This window comes from Drosophila bipectinata, chromosome 2L, assembly GCF_030179905.1.
Source record: "Drosophila bipectinata strain 14024-0381.07 chromosome 2L, DbipHiC1v2, whole genome shotgun sequence".
NCBI classification, from domain to species: Eukaryota; Metazoa; Arthropoda; class Insecta; order Diptera; family Drosophilidae; genus Drosophila; species Drosophila bipectinata.
The window spans coordinates 20,459,216-20,482,907 of NC_091736.1; the positions used below are offsets into that span (position 1 = coordinate 20,459,216).

The 23,692-nt window shown below is 43.0% G+C and overlaps 1 protein-coding gene across 2 annotated transcripts in view; it reads right to left on the reverse strand.

Annotated features, from left to right (window-relative positions):
- Positions 1-635: 635 nt before the first annotated feature.
- Positions 636-23,692, reverse strand: part of nub (nubbin) — a 40,080-nt gene continuing 17,023 nt past the window's right edge. The window contains exons 3-6 of one of the 2 annotated variants that reach the window (XM_017244138.3): positions 13,795-14,310; positions 5,545-5,589; positions 1,459-3,253; positions 636-1,328 (exon numbers count right to left, since the gene is read on the reverse strand). In XM_017244138.3, coding sequence (XP_017099627.2) covers positions 1,569-3,253; positions 5,545-5,589; positions 13,795-14,310 — 2,246 coding nt within the window. In that variant the 3' untranslated portion in view covers positions 636-1,328; positions 1,459-1,568. Of the gene's footprint in view, positions 1,329-1,458; positions 3,254-5,544; positions 5,590-9,068; positions 9,916-13,794; positions 14,311-23,692 lie in introns of those variants that run through there. The other variant, XM_043213727.1, reaches the window with a different exon arrangement.

Here is a 23,692-nt window from a genome sequence, read left to right on the forward strand (position 1 = left end):
ATCTTGTACTTATCTTTGTACTTATCTCAAGTTATCTCAAGATGTCTATACAAATCCAACCTCTTTCCGTCGTAGCCAATTTCTCCTGTGCCTTTCACTTGCCAACTCACACGTCTAGCACACAATTTTTAATTGCTCAAAGCCCGAGCGACAATGACAGCCCAAGTCGAGGCTGCCCTCCTCCCCAAAATCCCAGTGAATTCATTTTGTTTTGTCGGCTTCCCATTGATAGTGCGAATACCCCGTATCTGGCGGGCTGGAGTGACCCAGGCTCGCCCCCGAGAACCTCCCGGGCCGGACCCTCGGTGAAGCTTCATGCCAGTTGGCTCATCTGCATGCGGATATCTGGTCATGGGATCGAATCGGTCCAGTTGTCGTACTGCGGGTGTCTGGTTCTTATTAGCTTTGCACGCGCTTCCCTCGCAGCTGAATTCCGTGAATTAATTTCAGTTTTGCATGTTGTTATTTATTAAAATTTCAGTTGCCTCTACTTGCGATCCTCTGTGAGTGCCCTTTCATATGCGCCGCTGAGCTAATTTCACAAGCGAAGGCAGAGCCCCACTGATTAATATCTTCGAGATACTGTTGCGACTAAGATATACTTTTGCATATCATCCCCAATTGAAAGACATATATTCATTTTATTTTATATTTATTTTTTTCTTCGTTTTATTGTTTTTTCTGTTATCTTTTCAAAGTTATACATTTAAAAGTTTCATTTGCCACACGATACATTATTTGTTTATAAATTCAATTGATTTTTACACATAAATAAGATAGTTTTAAATTTATAATTATTTTTCTTGTTTTGTGTTAGTTAACTTAGCAATTAGTTACTTTTATACGCTTCTTGTTTTTATTAAAAATAAAATCATTCAAATTGATTATCACAGTATTCATGCGAAATAAATATACTTAGGAGTAGACTGCTTGATGGTTTTTCTTTCATTGTGTAAAGTTTAAAACAATTATACGTTTATTTCTATATTAGGATTTGCTAGGAATTCAATCTGTTGACTTTGAAACTGTGCAAAGACACCTTAGAACTAACACTGCGCCATACACCCACAGGGAAATGGAATTGGTTGGAAAGTTATTATTGGCAAGCCATTCCACTTCCCTGTGACCTCAAAAATGTTGGTTATCAAGTAAAACTATTAACTCTACTTGATAAGCTACCTTTTTGGCGTTTACTTTATTTAAAAATACCATACAATAAATACGATAGTAGCCATAAGCAAACTCCATTTACAAACGTCTGCCACTTTCAGAATTGTATGCCTTGGTTTTGAATTATTCTAGTATTTGATGTGTTTGCGACTTTGAACCTAAAAGGACACAAGCAAAAAAAAAGATTTGGGTTAAAAAAAATGAATAAAAAATCACTAACATGGTTAGCCATTTATTAAGATATTTACTACAAACATATTACGCTTTAAAAAATAAACTTGTACACACCTGCTCATAGTGTTGCTAAGCTTCCTTTGATTTGTAACCACTGCCTGCACCTCGCACATTGCACCGTGTTTGTCCCTAAAGTGAGAGCACCCTCAAACTCCCACAACCACTTAGTGCATCATGTAGGGCGACTCATCCTCATCGGCGCCCGTCGGGCTGTCCAGGGAGGGGTTGATGCGCTTCTCCTTCTGCCGGCGGTTGCAGAACCAGACGCGGACCACCTCCTTCTCCATGCCGAGGCGATCGGCCAGCTGGCTGATCTCCTCCGAGGTGGGTTTCTGGTTGGCCATGAACGCCTTCTCGAGGGCTCCCCGGATGGTGGTCTCGATAGAGGTGCGCTTCTTGCGCCGACGGCCAATGATCTCCGGAGTGCTGACCGTCGCCTGCAGAGCAGCAGGGTCGAAGACTCCCCCGGTGGCCTGAATCGTGCGGTCGGCGTCGTCCAGCCACTTCTGCAGCAAAGGCTTCAGCTTGCACATGTTCTTGAAGCTCAGATTCAAAGCTTCGAACCGCGAGATGGTGGTCTGGGAGAAGTCGTTCCCGTACAGCTTTCCCATGGCCAGGCCCACGTCGCCCTGGGTGAAGCCCAGCTTGATGCGGCGCTGCTTGAAGGTCTTGGCGAACTGCTCCAGCTCCTCCAAGTCGGTGGTCTCTTCGGGGGAGGGTTCTCCCGCCGCCCGGGCAGCCGCTGCACTGGCCACCGTCTTGGGCTGGGGGGTGGTGGTGCCGCCACAGCCGCCCTGCATCTGGGTGCCGCTGGTGGGGGTGCTGGGCGTGAGCATTCCGCTCAGCTTCAAGCTGGCTGCCGAGTTCGGGGGTGTGATCTGCAGCGGTAGGTGGTGGTGGTGCGAGTGGTGCGCGTGGTGCAACTGCTGGGGCGAGCTCGCAGGGCTGCGCACCGGGATGGGACTACGCACTGCCGAGTGCGGCGTAGAGCTTCGCGGCTGCTGCAGAGGAGTTACTTTAGAATGGTTCAATGGCAGTGGCTCCAGTTGCTCAAGCTCCTGCTGGCGCTGCTGCTGCTTCTGCAGGGCTTGCAACTGCTGGGTGGCCTGGCTTAGTGCCTGGATCTGGCTCTGCATTAGGAACTGTGCGGCCGCCACCTGGGTGGTCAGGGCCGGGTCATCCGGCGACAAGCCCAGGGAGCCGTTCCTGAGCAGCTCCATGTAGCTGTTGAACTGCTGCTGCAAGGCTACTTGCCTCTGCTGCAGAAGCTGCTGGAACTGGGCAAAGTCCTGGGGGGACAGGGATCCAGCCAGTAGGGGATTGTTCAGACCAAGGCCTGCAGCCGCCAGCTGAGCCTGTGGCGAGGACATGCCGGGAATGGCCAGCAGCGGAGATATACCACTAGCCACCGTGGTGGCCACTGCCGCAGCTGCTGCAGCCGCTGCTGCCATGGAAGTTGGCGTAGTGGCTCCACCCACGGCACTACCACCTGATGGGGGCAGCACTGGTGAGATCATAGACGCCACTGGCGAGGGAAGAGCCACCGGTACCGGGGAGGCAATTGCCGACTTCACGGAGTTCGCAGGGCTTTGAGTGCTGTGGCGGCTGTTGTCGCTCGTGAGGTTCAAGGCTCCCCCATTGGCATCCTCGTAGTCGTCCTGCTCCTGCTTGTACTGGCTAAGGTGGTTCAGGTGGTGCGGGTTGTGGTGGTGGTGGGCCGGGTGGGGCTGCATGGCCAGCAGCTGCCGCTTGGCCTGTTGGTGGGTCAGGGACAGAGCAGGACTCAGGGGAGATCGGCAGCGGTCGCTGGAGGTGCCCACACTCGAATTGTTGTCATCGCAGTCGGACGCTGAAATTGAAAAAAAAAAAAATATTTTTGGGTTAGGAAACAAAGCAAGTCAAGTATATGCTTTATAATGGTTAAATTACATTGCTTTTATTAAAGTAGTTTATGATTTCAAGACTCAAACTCAATAATCAATAGTCCCACAAAAATATTTATATTTTCCCCTCGGAACCCCCTCCGAACTATGCAAAAATGAGTTACCCTTTCCGAGGACTTCAATTTGAACATCCCACTCCACACAGTCCCAGCCTCACGACGACGTTTTTGTATAATTTTCCTTCAATTTCATAGTCCGTTGGGTTTCGGGTTTCGAGTGAAAGCCTTTCACGTGACCACCCAGAGTACAGGGGGCTGATTATGCGAAAATGTCTGCAGCCTCCCCGCCACTCCCACCCCTCGCCAGACCCCTTTGAGGCTAGGCCATAGTTTACATAGTTCCACCTTGACATCAAATGGAATTCTCATGTTTTCTTTTCATTTTGGCTGACGCTTTTAGCCGCTTTTAAGTGGCATTTTAGCATTTCAAATCATTTGGCCAGCCGATTTGTATAAATTTTCTATTTGTATGCATTTTATTTACACAACAGAGCTCTTCCAGGGGGTGAGGGTCTCTTTGGGCCGGGCCCAATTGATTTGCAATAATATTTAAATACAAGAGAGTTCATTTTCGAGCTAGAAACTCGAATATCCTCCCTCAACCGGGTCCTGGCTAAATGGCAATCAGAGAGGCCTGAACCCTTTGAAGTGGCCTCTGGTCCGGGGGTTCACTCAGTCCTTAGCCCCAGTCCATTCCCAGGCTCGTCCCAACCAATTTCCACATCCTGTCCACTGCAGCCAGTTTTTGCATATGTCTGTTCTGGCTACTTTATGACTTGTGCTCCTCGCCTCCTGATGCCGATACGCCTGGTGGTTGGATGCTACGTGAATTTGATGACTTATTCGCCCAAGTGGGCGACCGACCAACCATCCATCCACCATCGACCATCTCCAGGCTAACCGACCGACCGACCACATGGTCATCCTTTTTACATATGCGACCGGGCCGGGCCAGGAATGATTTCTCCCTCCTTCCCCCATGGACGGGCTACGTGCGTCCATTTGGTATTCAGATGATGTGCAAATTCGATTTGTATGTGTTGTGTGAATGGCTTTCGCCAGAGGTGGGGTCCAGAGCTATAGAGGGGGGTTCGCCCAACAAGACACCTGAGATAGAGTTGTGGTTCTAATGTGGGATACCTTGACGGGGGATACCTTGATGAAGCCACAATCTTGATGCATGAAAATCCCTTTAGATACCTCCTTTTTCTACGCCACTGGCCCATTTGGCAAAACCAATAAAAAAAAGGCCAAATGGTCAGTTTGACTGCACATCCAGCTACCCCAAAGCGCTCCCACATACGGCCAGCATAACGGAATAATTTTTGCATAAAATATATGTAAATATATATGTTCATGTTCGTGAAAGAAATCACAGCAACTGTGTCCAGTCCCACACAGGCACACACAGGATGCCTCCCTCACACATATTTGAATTCAAATCAAGCGAAATGCTGTCAATAATGTGCCACAAAAAATACTCGGCAAGGGAGTAGGAAAAGGTTGAGGCCGCTTTTTGTTCGGACCGAGACTAACGAAGTCCATGAAATTTGAAAAGTGTGAATTGCAAATTTAACGCAGCCTCCCATCGAAACGGGTTATGAATAATAATCGAAGGTTTACGAATCTATCAAAAATTTATAATGCACCCGAAAACTACCAACCACTCTCGGCCAACAAAGTGAACCAAGGGGGAATGACTGGAGTGAGTTGACATGCCCAATTGTCACCTCAGAAACTACTTAAGAAGCTGTTAAGTCGCAACACCCATTTAATAAGACATCAAATTCAACTTAAGAACCTCCTCCCTTTCGCTTAAATCACTGCCGAGCCGACAACAGTTTTGACAGGCCATTGTGCGAGGGCAACCCTCCTGGAACCTAAAAAAACTGAAAACACCAACCCCAACCCAGATACAGTCCCCTATCTTTATCCTAGCGCGTGACTGTCGCAGGCAAGGGTTGATATTCCATTTGGGTTATTGTCATTCTGCCGAACCGAAAACATGGTAGTGATTTACTGAAACTGAAACCGAAACGCATGCCCCGGCCCCTGCCCCAAGCAGATGTTCCCCCCAGACCCGAAATGAAATTTCAGATACATATACCCATCTATATAGTCCTGAAGTGGACAGATCTCGTAAATCGTTTTCGGACAACAGCTGATGCTTTAAATGAGAGAAGAACAGAGTAACTTACCATTCGATTGCAGTGGCGACGGCGAGCGCGACAGACGGCTGATATCTGGAAAAGGGGAAACAAAATTTTAGACCGGATAATGGAGAGACCACTTAAAGCTAGGACATACTATACAAAGTACACCACGACACACGTCGCGGGCATAAAACGGAGAATTTCAAACGAAAAAGCAAGAACATATTCACCAAGTAGTGAAGCGCTCAAGTTTACGATACATACACCCAAAATCGATACCATCCATATACATTTTAAGCCAAAAACTGACCAAATGGCCAGAGTCCGCCGCAGCGCAGTCCAGACATCGACACCGTTGCCTATAAAAGGATATTTTTATGTCCATCGCCCGGGGACCGAGTGGCGAGTTCAAGGAGCACCTGGTCTGTGTCCGATTTGAATTTTGGAGTTGGGTGGGGAGTGCAGACAGCATTTGGGCTGCCTGCATTTTTATGGCTCCAGAAATTGAATTTTGTTCCTAGCTGGGCTTGGTTTGCGTCTTAACCTGGCTGGCTAATTTACGAGTGAACCGAAGCTTAGGGTTAAGGATGGATTTTGGATTAAGACTCCTTAGTAGGTTCTTCATCCCATTCATCCATTTATTTTGGACGCCTCTACCTAACCGCTAGAGTCTAGACCCTTTGCAAGGACCCTGTTTCCGCATTGTCCCCTTTCCTGCCACAATCTCTTCTCACTTCTGGCACACTTCTGTCGCCCTTTCGAGCCACGCCTATGGGCGCTAATTAAGCAACAACTGCAGCCCGTTCAAGTGGTGTGGCATATGTGCGGATCCTGGATGTGTAGGCCGGGTGGCGTTTCAGTTGGTTTTTAGGTAAATGAAAATTTTACAAAAACCCGGCCGGCGTTAAAATGCCACATAAATTATGTAACGACTCCAGAAAGGAGAGTTTCGGAAAATGCAACACCCTCGCGCGTGGCCAGCACGGGCGAAGTGAGCATTAGAGTCCCAGGGTGGGGGTGGCCGATCGTTTCGGGAATTTTAGAATTTCGGCAGAGGAATTGCAAAAACCACAGGCAAGCACCCCCAAAAGCCGGCAGGGAAATGGAGGAAGTAAAATAAAAATTTAGAGAATCGCGCAGCGGGGGTGTCGGTTTATGATGGCCGATTTTCGCTTGGAAGCGGATTCCGAGCCGGAGTCAGATACATTCGGGTGTGGGGCGCACACAATTAGTCAATGACCTCGCCAGGGCCTGGCTGGGGGTGGCTAATACAAGCACACACACACAGTCCTGAACTACAGTGTGTGTGTAGTTGGCTATCAACGACGGTCATCACGTGCGCAGACTGAGACTGGCTATCGATTGAGTCGTCGATGTCGGCGGCGGCGGCGGCTGCGGCGGAAGCTGTATGTCTTGAACTCTTGACCCCCGATTTTGGCATGGGAGCCCCGCTTGGACCTCCGAGGAGTAGCCGAAAAATCCCATAAATAAATAAAATAAAACAAAATGAGGAAAGCTGTGGAGAGCCAAGAGGAGCAAACGCACGAATGGTGTGTGTTTTGGTCTTTGTCTTGTCCTGTACATTCGTAGCAAAACAAAACCAGTAAAACGACAGGGAAAAAGCAGAGAGAGAGCTTAAAGTGCGGCGAAATGAAAGCTTGATTAGTGAGAGTTGCCAAATAATTAGGAAGAGAAGGTCCTTAGGCTCAGCAGACGAGAGAGCAGTACAAAAATGCCCTCAATCATATGAATAACGGGACTATCTGGTTGCAACGGAGGTCGGGCGCCAATTTTTACTATCTTATGCAAACAAAATAAGCCCTTAAGGCGCAATTCGGTATTAATTTCATATGCAACTATCGTTTGCAAACAAAGTAAGGCCCTTGTTGAGCGAATTCTACGTTTCAACCGGTTAGTAAGCCCCCTTAAGACGTCATTACCAAACACCGTTAGCTGCACTTTCTATCAATTTCCGCTTTTGTTGCTTATTGTAAATCCTAATCGATTGCCGAACACTTCCTTTGGATTCCGAGAATTACCCATAAAAGCATTGAGCCAGCGGACACACGCCCTCTTTCTTGATCGGCTTTTATGGCGACGATAGCGGTGATAAGGTGGCAGAATGTTTGAAAAAGGCTGGCATGAGCTCATGGACAATGACTAAAAATAATGTTATTATTCAGGTTGAACATTGTCGTCAATTGGCCGGGCTCTAATCGCCCAAATATATTAATTTAAAACTGATTGGCGAACCAGTTTTTTTTTTCAGTCGCCTCTGAATTATTTATTAAAATCGCCCAAAATGACGAAACTTGTTTATTCTTCGGCGGGACTCGAGAGTTCGCCTTCTTGGAATCATCGGGAATCGTGCAGGTGCGCGAAACGTTACCGCGGCGATAAGCAAGAGTGATAAGCAAATCGCATTGTACAAGCCGAATTCTTATATATCATGAGACATATTTTAGCTATCGCTAGTTTCGGAGATTAGACGAATCACTTGCGTCACGTGATCTCGGAACGAGGTAAGGAAAAGTGCGGTAGCACTAGTAGTAGATATTTCTTCTTCGGAAAAATCCCACTTTTAATCAGACCTCTTCTATCTCATTTTAATTTCCTTATCGCGGGAGTAAGCCCACAAAAATTACTCATTTTCCATTCGTCAGAGTTTTACATAATCAATCATCACGAGCTCTAGTCGAGGGTCCAATTCCACTTTGGGCCACTTCAGCCACCAGGTACCCTATGGCAAGTATGGCTCATCGGAATTACTACGCACATCTCCGTATTCCAATACGACGATTTTTACAATATTTGTCATAGAAATGCGCTTTTTATTGCCCCGTATTTGTTGCGCTTCAAAAACGATAATTGATAAGGCAACAAATTAAAAGTATTGTTTACAATGGCCGAGCGGTTCCACTGAGTGCCCATCGCCACCAGGCCCAGTCCCAGTCCCAGGCCCACTATTTACATGGTCATATTGGTCGGTTGTGCAAGAAATGCGTCTTTAATAAATATTTTTATGGTCCCCCGGCATTGGTAATACAAATTTGTTGGTAGTTTGTAGCTCGTACTTCTCGCCTGGCACCGCCTGGGTCTTGAGACTCGACTTTAAGTGGGTCGCTGGGAGTTAATATTTATGGCAGAGACACCTGTGCCGGGCTATTTTCCAAAGCAGATTGCACTTTTCTTTGTTCTATGTATTGAGTGTTTAGTTTTTTGATTTTGTGTCTACGGAGCACCTGACTTTTAGTCATGGTAATTTCTTGATGGGTTTTCTAACTTGGTAACATGATATTTGAGGAAGGGGTATGATAAAAGTGGAAGCTTTTTCTTTGGGTTTCATTTAATATTTGTCTTCGAAATGGTTTTTAAGATAAGTGAAAATATTTAGGAAATGAAAATATATTAGGATTTTGATTCGAGGGGTATTTAATTTAGAATATAACAGCTTTGAAACCAAATTAAACCGAACAAGATACTTATTTTTCACATCAAAGTAACACTGACTTATAGTGGAAAACACGGATTAACCTTTGGGATATAGCTTTTCTTAAACTCGAACTTACATCGATTCTGCATTATGTGTACGGCTGCCTCTCGGGCGCTGGTCGGTGTGGACTTGAGCAAGTCGCGCTTCAAGGAATTGTTATTATCCTCGGGACTAGCGGTGTGCCAACGTAGCTCCGACATAACCATTTTCACAACTCAGTATTGCAATGTTCGAGGACTGTTTATAATTGCGATATGTGTCCAATGTTCAATGGTGCACTATTCGAAATCACTAGCACTCTGTTCTACTGTTTTTGGTGTTTTTATCTTGGCTGGATGTTCAATAAATATATTTGGTTGGTGTTTAGTGTTTGGTTTTGGGAGGTTTGGTGTGTCGAAGCGCCGCTCGTGTGGACGCGTCCGTGTCTCGTGTGAAACTGACAACAGAGAAGCGTTCGCAGCGGTCAGGACACCTCTCGGTAGCGGACGGTCGTGATATCTTAGGCCTGAATGTTTGGGTTTTCGTTCTGTTTTCTTCTTTGGGCCTTTCTGTTTTCCGTTTTCCGATGATAATGATGGTTCTGATGATGATGGGATGCTTCTTCTCTTTTCCTCTTCTGCCCTGGAGAGCTCTCCTCTACCGTTCTCTCTCGCTCCTGCTCTGCTCTGCGGTGTCTCACTCGGAGACTCTCCCCTTGCCGGTACTCGAGCAGTTTTGAGTTAAAAATGATTGTGTGTACGTTGCACCCCTAAAAAAGCGCTAAGGGTTGATTTTGCCTTTTTTTACAGAACACACACACACTGGCACATAAAAAACCGCCAGGGGAAACGTTGCGTATACGTGATAAAAAACGCGTTACTTTGCGATTGTGCGATGCGCTCCACACGTTTAACTGGTTCCACTTCTGCGCGTCGAGTGGTGCACTTCAGCCAGAATTCGAAGCAGCCGCTCAAGAGAGAGCCCCACAAAGCTTATAGCAGCTCTCGCTCTCTTTCTCCATTGCTTAGCGTTCGGCCGTTTGATATCTCGTTAGAAATGCGTTCCACACACTTATGCAGTCCAATTGGAGTGGAGGGGAGAAGCTGAGCGCTCTCCCACACCCTCTCGGCTGCTCATGCTCACTCGCTCTCTCAATTGAGCGGCAAATTTGCATGAGTGTGAGTGAATTGTAAACTACACACACGTTTTATGCGCTTTAAAATTGTCGACTGAGTGGATGGCGGGGGCCGGCCGTCGGGGGGTGGTTGGGGTTCTCGATTGTGGTTCGCTCGTTTCGTTCGTGGGCTCCATTGTTGCACGTGTGTGTTTGTGTGTGCGAGATGCGTGCGCTTGTTTGGGGTGTGGCTTAAAATTTAAATTTTGCCTCCAAATGGGAATGGTTTTTTTACGGGTGCCACTTTTATGTGCGCCCCATTCGATGTGTGTGTGTATGCATATTATTTTATGATTGGCGAGTCAAAAATGTTCCGGCATGATTGCGAATGGGAGTGTGTGTGAGCTATGTAAAAATATTTTAAAGCTGCGTCGACGTCGACTGAGCAGCACGAAGCTCTCCCTCCCACCCCTCGACCCCCTAAATCCTCGCACTCCCCTCTCGCCTTCGCCCTCCACCCACTCACCATCGTCGCTCTGGCAGCATTGTCGTCTGATTTCGCTCTTTGTTCTGCCCTTGGCTCCCGTTTCCTCTCGACTTTCGCATTTTATTTGCCATTCATGTATGCACACATGTGCGCCCCCTCCCCCCCGTCCTACAGCCACCCACCCGACGCCTCCTCTAAGAGTCTCCTTCTTTAGAACTTGCCACCCACCTTGAGAGTTTCCTTGGTTTTTCCTTCGGTTCTGCTTCTCAAAAATGGACGACTTGAGATGTCATGATTTTTATGATTTGTTTTTAGGATATTGCTTTGTATTTACCAAGAGCATAATGGACATTTATGGCGACAAATATCTCATTAGCGAACTTGGCAAATAAATCTTAGACAAACCTTGAAAACGCTTTTATAATTTACATGTTTTTTAAATAAAAAAAGAACATTGGCAACACCTCACGTGAACGTTTGTGATATAATTCCATCCAAAGAACAACTATCTTCTCTGAATTTTACTTTTTATGAATATAAAAAGGAAAACGTTTTATATTCTCAAGAACTTCAAAGACAAACAAATTATAATGAAAAAGTCAAATTTTGAAGGTGACCAACAAAATCTCTCCCATAAATAAAAAACTAGCCAAACTACCTGGTCAATGCACAATATTTTTTATATGTACATCTCATTGTTATGGAAGAAAATGATAAAAAATTGTTACAAAGTCATAAAAAGTCAAAAATTACAAACAGGTAAGCCGGTGGAAGAAGACGACTCAGGACTGGGTCCTGGCAAGCGTTTAACGCTTCCATCAATGATAGCCACCTAGGGTCCGGTTTAGTTCTGAAGGCATTCCGAAGGATTTCGCGCTCTTTGGCAGCCTCTGTTTTTTACGACGCGCTTCGGTGCTGTAAACTGGCTCGATTTCCACGTAAATCATAAAAAATCATTCGATACGATTTGTATCTCAGGAGGCCGGAGTCAAAGAATCCGTCAGGGATTCGGTTTCTTGCCAGCATCCTGTGAGCCTACATGTTAATTAGTTCATAAGGTATTGGACTGCTGACTACCGGTCATCCGCTCTCACACGTTCGCAAGGAGTTGTTAAAAAGAAACCTCGAATTGGTCAGCCCACAGTACAGGGTATTATTAGGACATTGCGATTTTATGAAAAAATACGAACAGGGAAATTATAAAATATAACATAATATTATTTAATACATATTTACAAAAATCTAGATTAAATCTAGGAAAATAAATATTATAGGTTAGTTCCCACAACAATCTTAATACAGGGTAAACACTATTCGATTCTTTCTATTTTTCTTCGCTGTTGACTTGCTGACCATTTGACTTTTTTATTTACGTGAACTCGAACTTGAGCTACGCGGCCTACTGTGCGTGTCCATAAAAAATATCAAAACTATTTGTCGGCTTGTCCTCTATCGGCCACTTTCTGACGACCTCTCCTACAATTTCGGCCCATACTGCGAGGCGTCCTTGTCGAAAATCGTAAAAGAAAAGTCTTGCCGAGAATTACTTAAGTCAATGTAGGCAAAGATCATAAAAAAGGGCAAAAAGTCTGGAAGAGTTGAGCCTGGCAAACAACATTTTTATTGGGGCAGCCGGAAAATATTAAAAAAAGGAAAGGGCATCTTTTTTAGCCATTTTCGAGGGTACTTGGTAAATTGTTTGAGAAAATAATGAAAAGTGAAATGTCTAATGAAGTCGTAAAATGTTTTGGACCTACAAACATGTTGGCATGTGTGGGCATTCCGGTGAGATCTTTCCTTTTTGGGGTATGTTCTTGTGGGTTTTCTTATTTTTGGTTTTAGTGCATTGATTAATGGCAAAAGGAAACCGAATTTGGGGTAAAAAAAGAAAGTGTTTGCTTGGCCTGGAGATTTTATTAGATTAGTTTTGGGCCAAGAACACATGAATTAGTTATCTTTTACAACGGAAAGTTACAATTTAATTTAAAAAAAAATCATACTTTTTTGTTTATAAAAATCACATTTTTACAGTCATTCTGCGAATTATTTCTCCGTCAAGTCATCCTCCCTTTCAATCCCCTGGTACCCTTTCAGGATTAGGAACTCTCCCTGACAGCACAGCAACGTTAATTAAATTGGTTCCTCATCCTAATCAGCAAATGAAAATCTATGAAAATGCGGAAAAAATTTCGAAAATTTGGCAGAAAAACTTTTGACAGAAAAAACTCAGCAATGGAACCACGGAGGGTAGCTGCTAGAAACAAGGCGGGAGAAAAGCTGTTGCAGCCTGTCTTTGACTTGGAATTACTCGTGATCCTTGGAATCGTTTTTCCTCTATAATTTTTTGTAAAAATCTCCAATGTCAACTTGGATTCTGAGACTGCCTTTGTTTGGAGTAACATGATGAAGCGCCGAATCATCGATTTCAAGGATGACATTCAATGACATTCTTTGATTTTTATTTATGTCCTTACCCAAATTCTCGGGTGGGTTTTTTGGATAAAAAAGAACAGAAATCAATTGCGTTGTCTACCTATGTCGATAAGGAAGTATTCCTTAAAAAATAACACAAAAGAATTCGGGAAGAAAACACACACAAAAATAGGAAAAAATTCATGCTACGGTACTTTGCCGGCATTTGACACCCCAAATAAGCCCAAACAGGACACTCAGGTAGGACCGAGTCCTGCGATATGCATATATGCGAAGCGTTACCTACCCCCAACTGCATTTTTTTCCGCTTTTTTATGCAATTTTTAGCATGAAAATGAGGTTTTCTTTCCGTTTGTTTAGGGGTTGTTAGGGAACTTTCTCTGCGATTTAGTTTTCTCGGCTGTTTTATAGCGCGTTTCCTTAATTGCGTTCTTTCTTTTCTTTACCATTTACCTTTTACCTAGATTTTCGATTGCTGTTGGTAACGGTTTTTCATTTTTTTCGCATTTTTTCTCAAAAAACCTCTGTGGAGGTACTCGCTGCCTCTAAATTATTTGCGGTACTCCTTGTACGGAAGTTTCCCACGAGTTTTAAGGTAAAAAATTGAACCTTTTTGCATTTTAAGGACAGTTGCTTGCTTAGGGTAATCGGATGAGCAGGCAAGGAATTAAGGGAAATATTTCTACTTAATAAAATATTATTGATCTTTGAAAGACTTCAGACTTTTTCCTTTAATTTTAAGATATCTTTTCCCCTTTAATTTCCATGGCATCCCATTTTCTCACTCACCACTTGGATCCTGTAATTTCAGGCACTGCTCTAAATCTCTCACATCCTGGCTGGCATTGTTCAAGGGCCCATAGAGAGCCACTTCTGCTCCGGCCAGTCCCAGGTCATCCGGCTCCCCCTCTTGCTCCGCACTTGGCTGCTCGTCCTGCTCCTTTTTCAACTGGAGAGGCGATGAAGCATTGTTGCTGGCAATCTGAGCTCTTCCTTTATCCTCTGGCTCCTCAACATATTCATCACACGATTGCAGCTCCAATTCGAGCGTTAGCTTCTTGTCTGCTATCGCATCGCCCGGTTCCGAGATGTCTGGGGACTGGCAGGGCGAGGGCAGCCGAAAGGATGGACTGGATGAGCCCGATGAGCCAAAGGAGCTGCTGTGATTTGCGCTGACATCGCGCATATTTGTGTCAACAGCAGTCAAAGTTTCATCTTTGTCCTCAGCTGGGCACCTTAAGTTTGCCTCGTTCAAGGCAGCATCTAGGACATCTCGTTGACTTGGCTCGAATTTTAAGTTTTTTACTGAAAGAAATGAGAGGCTGGCTTATTTTTGTGTCATCGATTTAGGGGCTAGAAAGGCAAGCTTAGAAGTTACAGGCTTATGTACTATATTTATATTTAAACTATCACATCGGTTAACCATTCCATCTGATAGACTCCATTTTGTAGGCTTACATATTTAAATCGAAGCCCAAGAACCAATCACAGGGCCAAATCACAATTTGTATCTCCGAAAGGGTTGACTCTGCCATTTACATAAGCCGCTTTTTATGCCACGGAATCTCAGCAACCCTTTTTTATGGCCCGCCGCAACCCCCATCGCCATTTGAATAAGCTTCTCAATCCCGTCCTCGGTGGGCGATAAAAAGGGGTTGATTTACATAAAAAAGCAAGCCAGACCGGCAGGCATTCGAGACTTCATTTTAATATTTCCCCCTAGGGGTTGATGGCCCACTACGCACACTCCCAAAAATATGCTGATAACGTCATATTTTTTGAGCGAGCGGATAATCTGGAGGGGGGACTCTTAAAAAAGCAACCAACCGGGTACATTTCATTGGTTGAAGTGCCTGGACTCGGCATGTGGGCCAAAACAGGGAAACGGAAAATATTTTCATGCCGAGGCGTTGAAATGTCTCCGGGAAACTGATCCTTGAAATAGCGGCAGGATATCGCCATCATGTGTTCATGACCAGGAGCTGTTGTTGGGTTATTTCTGTGCCAAGGAATGCTGCTAAAAAATTAGGCACATGGATGGCTTTCAAGTGCGAAAGTTTCTAAGGGTTCGAGAAAAAAATCAAAGAGGGTAATACCCATTTAAAAGGTTTAAAATATAGAGAATATGTTTCTTATTTAAGTTACCAATCACTAGGCTAATCATGAAAAACTTTAAACAGTATTTCAAGCCAAAAGTATCTCTTTTATCTTTTACCCATAAGGATTTCTTATTGTTTCTTTTCTTAGAAATTCTCTTATTTAGCTGAATATTGCAAGGTATTTAGGATCTGCGATTTATCAGGATTTCAATTTCTCGCTTCGCCAAACAAATCCCAGCCTGTTGCGCAACCAGACTTCTGAAGGAAGACCGCAAAGTGTGGGATAAGGATAGCTGCGTCTGAAACTAAAAACGAATTGCAGGATTCTCCTGCATTGAGAACAATTGATGCTGAAATTATTAGATTTTTTACCGTTTGACAGCGCATTTCAATTGCACAATTACAAGGAAGCTGCCGCACCAAGAAGCGGATCCACCTACAGTCATAAATATGTGTCAGTCGGGGTTTAATTAAGTACAATCAAAGTAGATCCCAGGAACCTGCCCGAATAGATCGATGTTCGTCCATCCATTCCTACACTCTCGGACTTCTCTTTCTCGGCCATGGACCAGGTGTAAGCCGGAATCAAAGGAGGTGTTTCGGGGGTCCAAAAGACACACAGGAGCTGCCGTACCGACACATCGTGGGAACTGCACATTGCGCAAAGGACAATGGATGTCCTGAGCTAACCAAGTGCAATTTGGCTTTGTCCCTTCTAACTGCACTGCACCCGCTGCGGCGCATTCAGCAATAGTGTAACTGTAACACTGGCCAGCTAGAAGAAGAACAGGCCGATCCGAAGGCCTAGAGCCCAAGACAATAGCGAATCTGGAGAATCGGGGTATGATGATCATCGCCAAGCCATTGTGATCACTTGGCTACGCACCAGAAAGAAGCGAAACAAAACGGCACCACAATATAAAAAGTGATTATTGTTGCGACTTTTGCTCTTTTGTGCGAACAACGAGAATTTATTGCTTCTTTTTTTTTTTGGGAACTTTTCGTACTTTTTCTTGCCGATTTCATAGAATGTGAAATGTGACATGTGAAATATTTTTGGAAAATTTAACCATTTACGTATGAATAAATTTTATATTTAAAATGCGTATTTGCGATGAAGGGAGTTGAAAGACTATTATAACCCAATATATATCTAAAAAAAAAAAATATAGCCAAATTTTTAGGAAAATTTTTAGAGGTCTTGAATACAATAAAATTAGAGACTACTAACAAACACAACAAAGACAACTAATATTTAAAAACACCAATCCACTAGAATCCATCTCAAACCCCACATTACCAAACATATTAAAAATACCAAACATATATCATATCATATCAAAATTATATACCTCATTTAAGATAATTCTAATTTAGCCAAAATGTGTGTATAAAATAGCTCATTACCGCTACCTTTTAATTTAAAATTACTTGGTAGCTCTTCATAAATAAATAAATAAATAAAATAAAATTAGGGACTTCTAATGGCTTGTTCTGAAGAACTCAAAAATATGCAATAAAATGTTCTTTTTAAGATTGTGGGGTGGAAGAACAGAGTACCGGGTATCGTATAATCGAAAAACTCAACTATATCCGTTCTTACTTGCTTATGAATGTTTTAGTTGTCAAATGATCTATAATGTTCCATGTTCCATTAAATGTTCATTTTTTCTCGATCCAGCCCAATACATGACTCTGCTTTTTTATTCAAATAACGGTGGGGCTCTTAAAAGTACATGTTTATTTTTATGTAGATATGTACATACATATGTATGCCTATGTATCTCCAGTGGAGATTCTCCACCAGATCCCCCGATATCTCGGCCAGCTAAATGAGCTTTTGGCACGCAACATGGTGATCTCTTTGCATACACTGAGCACAATTAGCGCTTTTAATTTGGCCTGCGTTTGCCGGCAGTGATCCACTCCCCGTCCTGCCAGCTGCAGCCACCCCTCCTCCGCCCAACGGCTTGACGCCCCCGCTTTTGACACGCCTTTCTACACTTCGCTGCTTGTTTGCATAAATTTCGTGCCAGGCACCTGTCCCCGTCTCGCTCGCTCCCTCCTGTCTGACTCCGTCCCTGTGGTACTTTGCATGTGCATCCGCTCGAGACGCCGCCTTTCTTCTTCTTGTGGCAGCCCCCACACCCCCGTTTGGTGTTTTTGCGTTTTGTAATTGCAGGTTTTTGGCCCAAGTGGCGCATTATAAAAGCAAACAGCCAGCGCCGCAAATAAATGCCTTTAAGTTGCGTAAATTCATAGTAAATACATATATTTAGTTTAATTTTTATTTCTATTGCATTTAAATGCGCCAACCGGGCCGCAAATGAAGTGAAAATGGGCTGCCAGCCGGTAATTATAGAGGATATTTTTTTATTCAATTACTGTCTGTTGAAATTATAGTCTCAGGTGTAGTGTATGTAGTTTGCTAAATTATTCATTTTTGATTGATGGATAGGAATAATTGAGAATAATAATAATTTGAAAGTTTTTCTAATTTGAAGAGTTTATAAAAGAGAAAAACTATTTTCCCATATTTTTCGTGTGAAAATGTCCCAAAACTATCGTTTGTTTTTATTTACCTCGAACTTTCTACCCATTCTCACCCTTTCCCCTAAGCCCGCAATAGGTCTCCTTTTTTAATGGCATTTTCTTTACTTTATCCCGAATTTAAAACCCATTCAAGGCTCACAAGAAAACACTCGATTTAATGCAGGCGGCAATAATATCCTTTTGTATTTCCACCCAAAAATACGTTACGAAATTTGGCAAAAATTGGGAATACAAAAAATAATTTCAAGAGGTTAAAATGTCACTTAGGCGCATTTTCTCACCCTAAGATTTTTTTGGGAAATTACTTGCCCAAAACATTTTTGGCAGATTTTTTAGCGAATTCGAGGGCGCAGATTAGAAATTTTTGATGGCAGCTGCTCGCAGCGATTCGCAAAAAGGGGTGGAAACGTGGCGATTGCAAAATGTGGGCATGGCTTGAATAAAAAAATTAAAAAACTATATGTACATGATTTTTCAACCCTATTTTGCATGGAACTTGCGGGTAAAATGAATGATAAGCAAAAACATAGTTTCGATACTCCCGAAGGCCAATAAAAAATGGTCGGGAGGGGGCAGAGGCACACAGGCACACAAAGGCCTATATCAGAGCAGATATCATTGTGATCATCACGCAGTGGGAAGATGAAAAAAAAGATCGAAAGCAGCGCGTGCTGGAAAAAGGATGCGCCTTGGTCCTCGAGAGACCTGGGCCTCAGAGCGTGCTGCGCATGCGCGCCCTGTGCGCTGTTCGTCCTGTTTATCCTGTTGTGTAACCCAATCCCCGAACCTCTGCAAGGGTTTAAAATTGTTTCGAGTGAGTCGCTGATTTCCAAAAACAGAATGTCGCTAAATGTGGCGGAACTTCCAGGGGCAGCTTCCAATGGCCTCGCATTTATCATCATTAAAGGCGGAGCGGCGCGGGCTCCTGGCACACGAATATCCTGCTAGACTACCCTTTCACTTTTGTGCCAAAGGCTTGTGGCCACTGCGGGTCGCAGCTGCTGCTCTCCCTTTATTTGTATAGAAATTAAATTTGACATGCAAACATTGCAAGGATCCCCTTTCTTCTCCAGCGGCTCCTGCGAAAGGATTTCGTTTTCGATTGATTTGAGAGGATTTCAATTCAAATTTTAGCTGTCGCTGACTTCCTTGTAATCCGATACAACGGAGTGAAAGTAATTTGCGACAAATTTTCACGTTTTCCATTTCCATTCGAGTCCCGAAAATATCCACACACAAACACACAAAAGTGAAAGCCATGCAAATGCCAATAACAGATGTTTTTCGTATTTTCAGATGGAAAATTTTCAGCTGAGTGGCAGACTCTGACGAAAATTTGTTGGCTAAAAATGTTAACAAGCAAAATTAATGAGCCCTGAAACATGAACACAACACCAGCCAAGAAAATATAATTCAAGTTTTCCAGCAATTCTGCTTTTTCAGAGCAAAAAGTTATTAATTTAGATTCCCGGCTCAGATATGTGATAAGTGAATAATTATGGGCTTGCTGAGAGGGGGAGGAGCTTGGACAGCCATGAAGTGGGTAAATGGAAACTTTATTACCAATCATGTTCATTAGTATTGAATAAGAATGGGCACCTGCTTTCTATTCCTGTACTTGATGTTCAATAATACCCTAAAAATCAACCTGATGGCATGAAATCGCACTTTCCTGCTCAGGATCTAATCCCCTGTAGGATGAGAATTTCCCCTGAGCGTGTTCCCGTCCTCACAAACACTTTCCCATGCAAATTCACCTTAAGGTGATTTTGCATAAGATTGAACTGGAAAACAACCCTAAGAAACCTGGGAACATGGCTGGATGAAGCAACCTCACCTGCAATGCCCTCCAATGCTGCAATTGATGTAGGCGAGCCAGGTAGTCCAGGTAGGATGTGCAGGACAACTTTCACTGGATTGCCTTCCACTTGAATGGAGTCGAGTCTAAGGAGAGCACACACCGAAAGGATCCGAAACTCATTTCGCATTATCCTATTGATGGGCCCTCATTATTATTTATTATTTCTCCTCTTTGAATATGCAGCAAGGTGCGTCCTGGGACGTGGGAATGTAAACAAGTCGCCCGTCTTAGGGGAGTTTCTTTCCATTTTGTATTATTTTTTGCAAACAATCTCTGGGCACTTGCTGGGCCATCCATAAATTAAACGAAATCTAATTGTATTTCAGGCAAAATAAAGACTCGGGATGGGAACTGAGCTACTATACCCTTCCTCAAAAAATGATTCACATTTTCTGCTGTTTTTTCAGTTCTATTCTCCAAAGCGGATATTGAGGCAATGATTTTATTTGATTGTCTTGGGGCCAGTGCAGCAACTTCCAGGAGGGAAAAGGAAATAAATCAAACTCATTCAGGAGGATTTGAGGAAGGGCAGGTGTCCACAATGCACTACAAAGAGTAAATGAATTTATTGATTTCGGAAACGTGATAATTGATTTCCCTATGAATTTCGAAATATTTTGTTTAAAAACATATCTGCAATATGCAACCATCTCAGTCCCAGCTCTGCGCTGGTACTCGTATTATTCATAAACATTTTGCCCCACATTAGTCATGGTAATTGCCAGCAAAAATTGCAATAACAATTAGTACAATTATTGCAATTTACGTGGCTTGTGCTTGTGTTTTTCATACGCGGCCATCTATGAGTTGCTGTAATTTTCAATTTACAAACAAACTGATTATTATTTGCACACTTTTTTGCACAAACCCGAAATAAAAGCCTGTAAGCTGCCAGTTTTCGAATTTCATTACAAAGCTAACCAAGACTCCTTCCACTCAATCTAAATATATTTCAAGTATTTCCATTTCGCTTTGTTAGTCGGCTGCGTTTTTCGCACTTTTTTCTGCACATGGCACGCAATAATTTGTGGCTCTTTTCCATTGTAAAAATTTCCATATCTTTATGCAAAAAGATACAACAAAAAAGAAACTCGTTGCACATCATAAATTTTTTAACTGGCCGCGGCAGCATAACCCCCTAATTAGCTTTACAGGTTTACTGGGGCAATGCGTGCCACAGGCAGACAGAACACACAATAATACATACAATACAATAAACTGGAAACAAAAAGGCAGAAACAAAGCGAAAAATCATTGAAAAATGCTTTCAACTCGCCGCTGCTGAAATGTGGCAGCCAAAGATCAAAGTCAAGGATCAAAAATCTCGTCTCTGTTCTTGTCTTGTTATGATGATTTCTCCTGCTGTCTTCCCATCGTCCGATCCAACCAATCCATCCATCCATCCATCCAGCCGGCCAATCCATTCATAATAATGCGAAAATCGGCAACAAAAGTTAAGAAAATCAAAAGCTGCCGAGGATAAGGGAATGGGAAGAAGGCTTGGGAGGGGATTAGGGTAAAAAAAGATTTTCTGAGCTTGAAACAAAAGCCGCTGAGCAAGTCCGTTCTGATGGCCCCGCTCCTTGGCCGCCTCGGTGATCTGCTGACAGCGTTAAACGAGCTACAACAAAAACATTCTGGGCCAGCAGATGACATTCATCTTGGAACTTGGAGTCTGGTCTTCAAGCCAAGTCCCAGGCTGTCTCTAAGCTTCTGTCGCAAAACAAATTGACATTGAAATTTGTTTGAAATGACAAAGTTAATGGCTGGTGTTTTAAGGATTAAAATGAAACTGTAAAATATTTAATAATCTAAGAAACTAGAATTTACTTTACTTTTTTTGATAAATTTAAAACAATACCTCTCACTAATTAATTTATTAGTAGCTAGTATTATAGGCTGTACTAATGTAGCTTTTCCCGACGAAAGCAGCCAGATAAATAATCTTTTTAAAAGGCTGCAATAATCAGACACGATATGTACGCAAATAAGCCAAAGTTGTAATTTTTCAACTGAATGAACAGCGGCTACAGCAATTGTAATTCAACTGCAATCTCTATTTTTTTGTTTCTGTTGCAAAATGCACGCATATTCGTAGTCAGGGTTATATCTTATAAGCCAACTGCCGCTGGACGGCTCGGGGTGTGCGGTGGGTAATTAGCATGCATTGCGATTAACATATAATTAATTGTAGCTAGAACAGCAAAAGCCGACTTCAAAAGCAACAAATTGTATTTCCCTGCGCACAGTGCAAATGAAAATTGCTGCAAAAACAACGCAAACAACAACAAATAATTATCAGCGACGTCATCTGAGTGGCGATCGCATGCAAAATACATTCCCGGTTGCAATATCATACAAAGAACACGAAAAGAGCAGCCGGAGGTGAATGAGGATCAGCGAACAGTTAAATACACTTTAGAGGTATTAACAATATAATAAAAAAGGTATTTTTAAGAATTGCTTAAAAAGGTGATAAAATAAAGCTTTAAAAATGTATAACTGGCACTTCAAATACAAACTAATAGTCATTAAATGCAGTTTACTAGAAATGAAAACTAGATTTATGGATGAAGGTTGCAAGGTCAACAATTATTTTTACCATATTTGCATAAACACAAATCTTACACTAAATGTAACTAAGTGGGTCAAGCAGTTTTTAAAATAGCTTAGCTACACAATAGCTTAGCAAACATTTATTTATAAAAACAAAAATATTTGTTAAACAAAATATACCCATCTGGGTACAGTGTATTTCAGATAGCAACAAGTGCATTGCATTTCGCACTAATTAGTTGCACAACAGACCGAAAAAACAACAAAAGATACGCAAATATTTCGTTGTTGTTGCTGTTTCTGTGGCTTTCATAACTGAAAACCGAACTCAGCTCAGCACTAAACCGAATGCCGCGTGCTGTGTAATTGAGACTTCGGCGGAAAGCGGCAGCGATGTCGATGCCGGCATTTGTCTGCAGGCGCATAACAGTTTGTCTCGGCAAAAGTTCAATTAACGCATATTCATAGAGTGCTACTTGGAGGAATATACATATATATTTCTGTACTCATACGTAGACGGAGTGCGGAGCCAGAGACAAGCCACTTAAATGCTCAAACAGGCCAGAACGTCTGCGAATCGAAAGACTCAGGCAACGAACTCTCCTGGCATCTTTATAGCAAATGGAAAGCGCAAAAATCCGTGAAGGGGTGTCCGAGGGGTATATAGAGTAATTGCAACTGAAGCAAGCAATTGCTTTGCAACAGCTTGGCATATGCAAATTTCCCTATAAATCAGCTTCGATCTATCGCGGCTGGGCCACTACATCTACGAGTATCTCTCCAGCTGTGAACTCGAAATGAAGTTCTCAATGGCAATCGGGCCAAAAGCGATCAATTAGCTGACCCCGGGGGGTACACTATCAGCCAGGCCCAAATCCACTGAGAATACTTTATGAAACCTCTTTTATGGTTTAATAATTAAGTTGAAGATCCTAAAAGTAAAAAATATTATCATAAAAATTAATTTCAAGTCCATACACAATTGTGTATTTAAATTTAATAATTGTATATTTTTTTAGTGCAAATACATTCTTTTAGTGTCTAGATTCATGTTTGTTTTGTTTTTATATCTTTTTTTTTAAGCGGCCTGCAGTTTGCATTCATATTTCACTTGATGGCTGTTTTTAGGCGAGTCCCCCTCTGATGCACCTTGTCTAGGGGCCGCACTTCACGTGGGGTAATTAGCAAATGTTTAATTATAGTTCACAATTCGCTTGTTGCTCCTTCTGTTCAGCCCCGGCTCTCTGGGTTCTTTTGGCTTAACTAATTGCTCTTGGTGACTTGACTTGACTTTTCTTAACTGAGCAAGCTGTAGTTGTGGGTCCACTGCCGGCGTACTGACACAATTGCCTGTCAATTGTAATTAGTTTTGCTTTTTGAACATGGTAGGAGGTGAAGAGGTGGGTATGGTGCAGTTACTGATATACAGGTTGGGGCTTTTTTTTAGGAAAATGAAGAATAACTGTTAATATTTAAGCCAAATCAGTTCCTTTTGCAAAAAGCCACCTAGCGTTCGGTAGGAGAACACATACATGGGCGAGTTGGTTGTGCCAATTGGAGGGTTCACTGGTAGTATTTTTAGTCGAATTGGAGTCTCCAGAGGGTATCATGCCAAGAC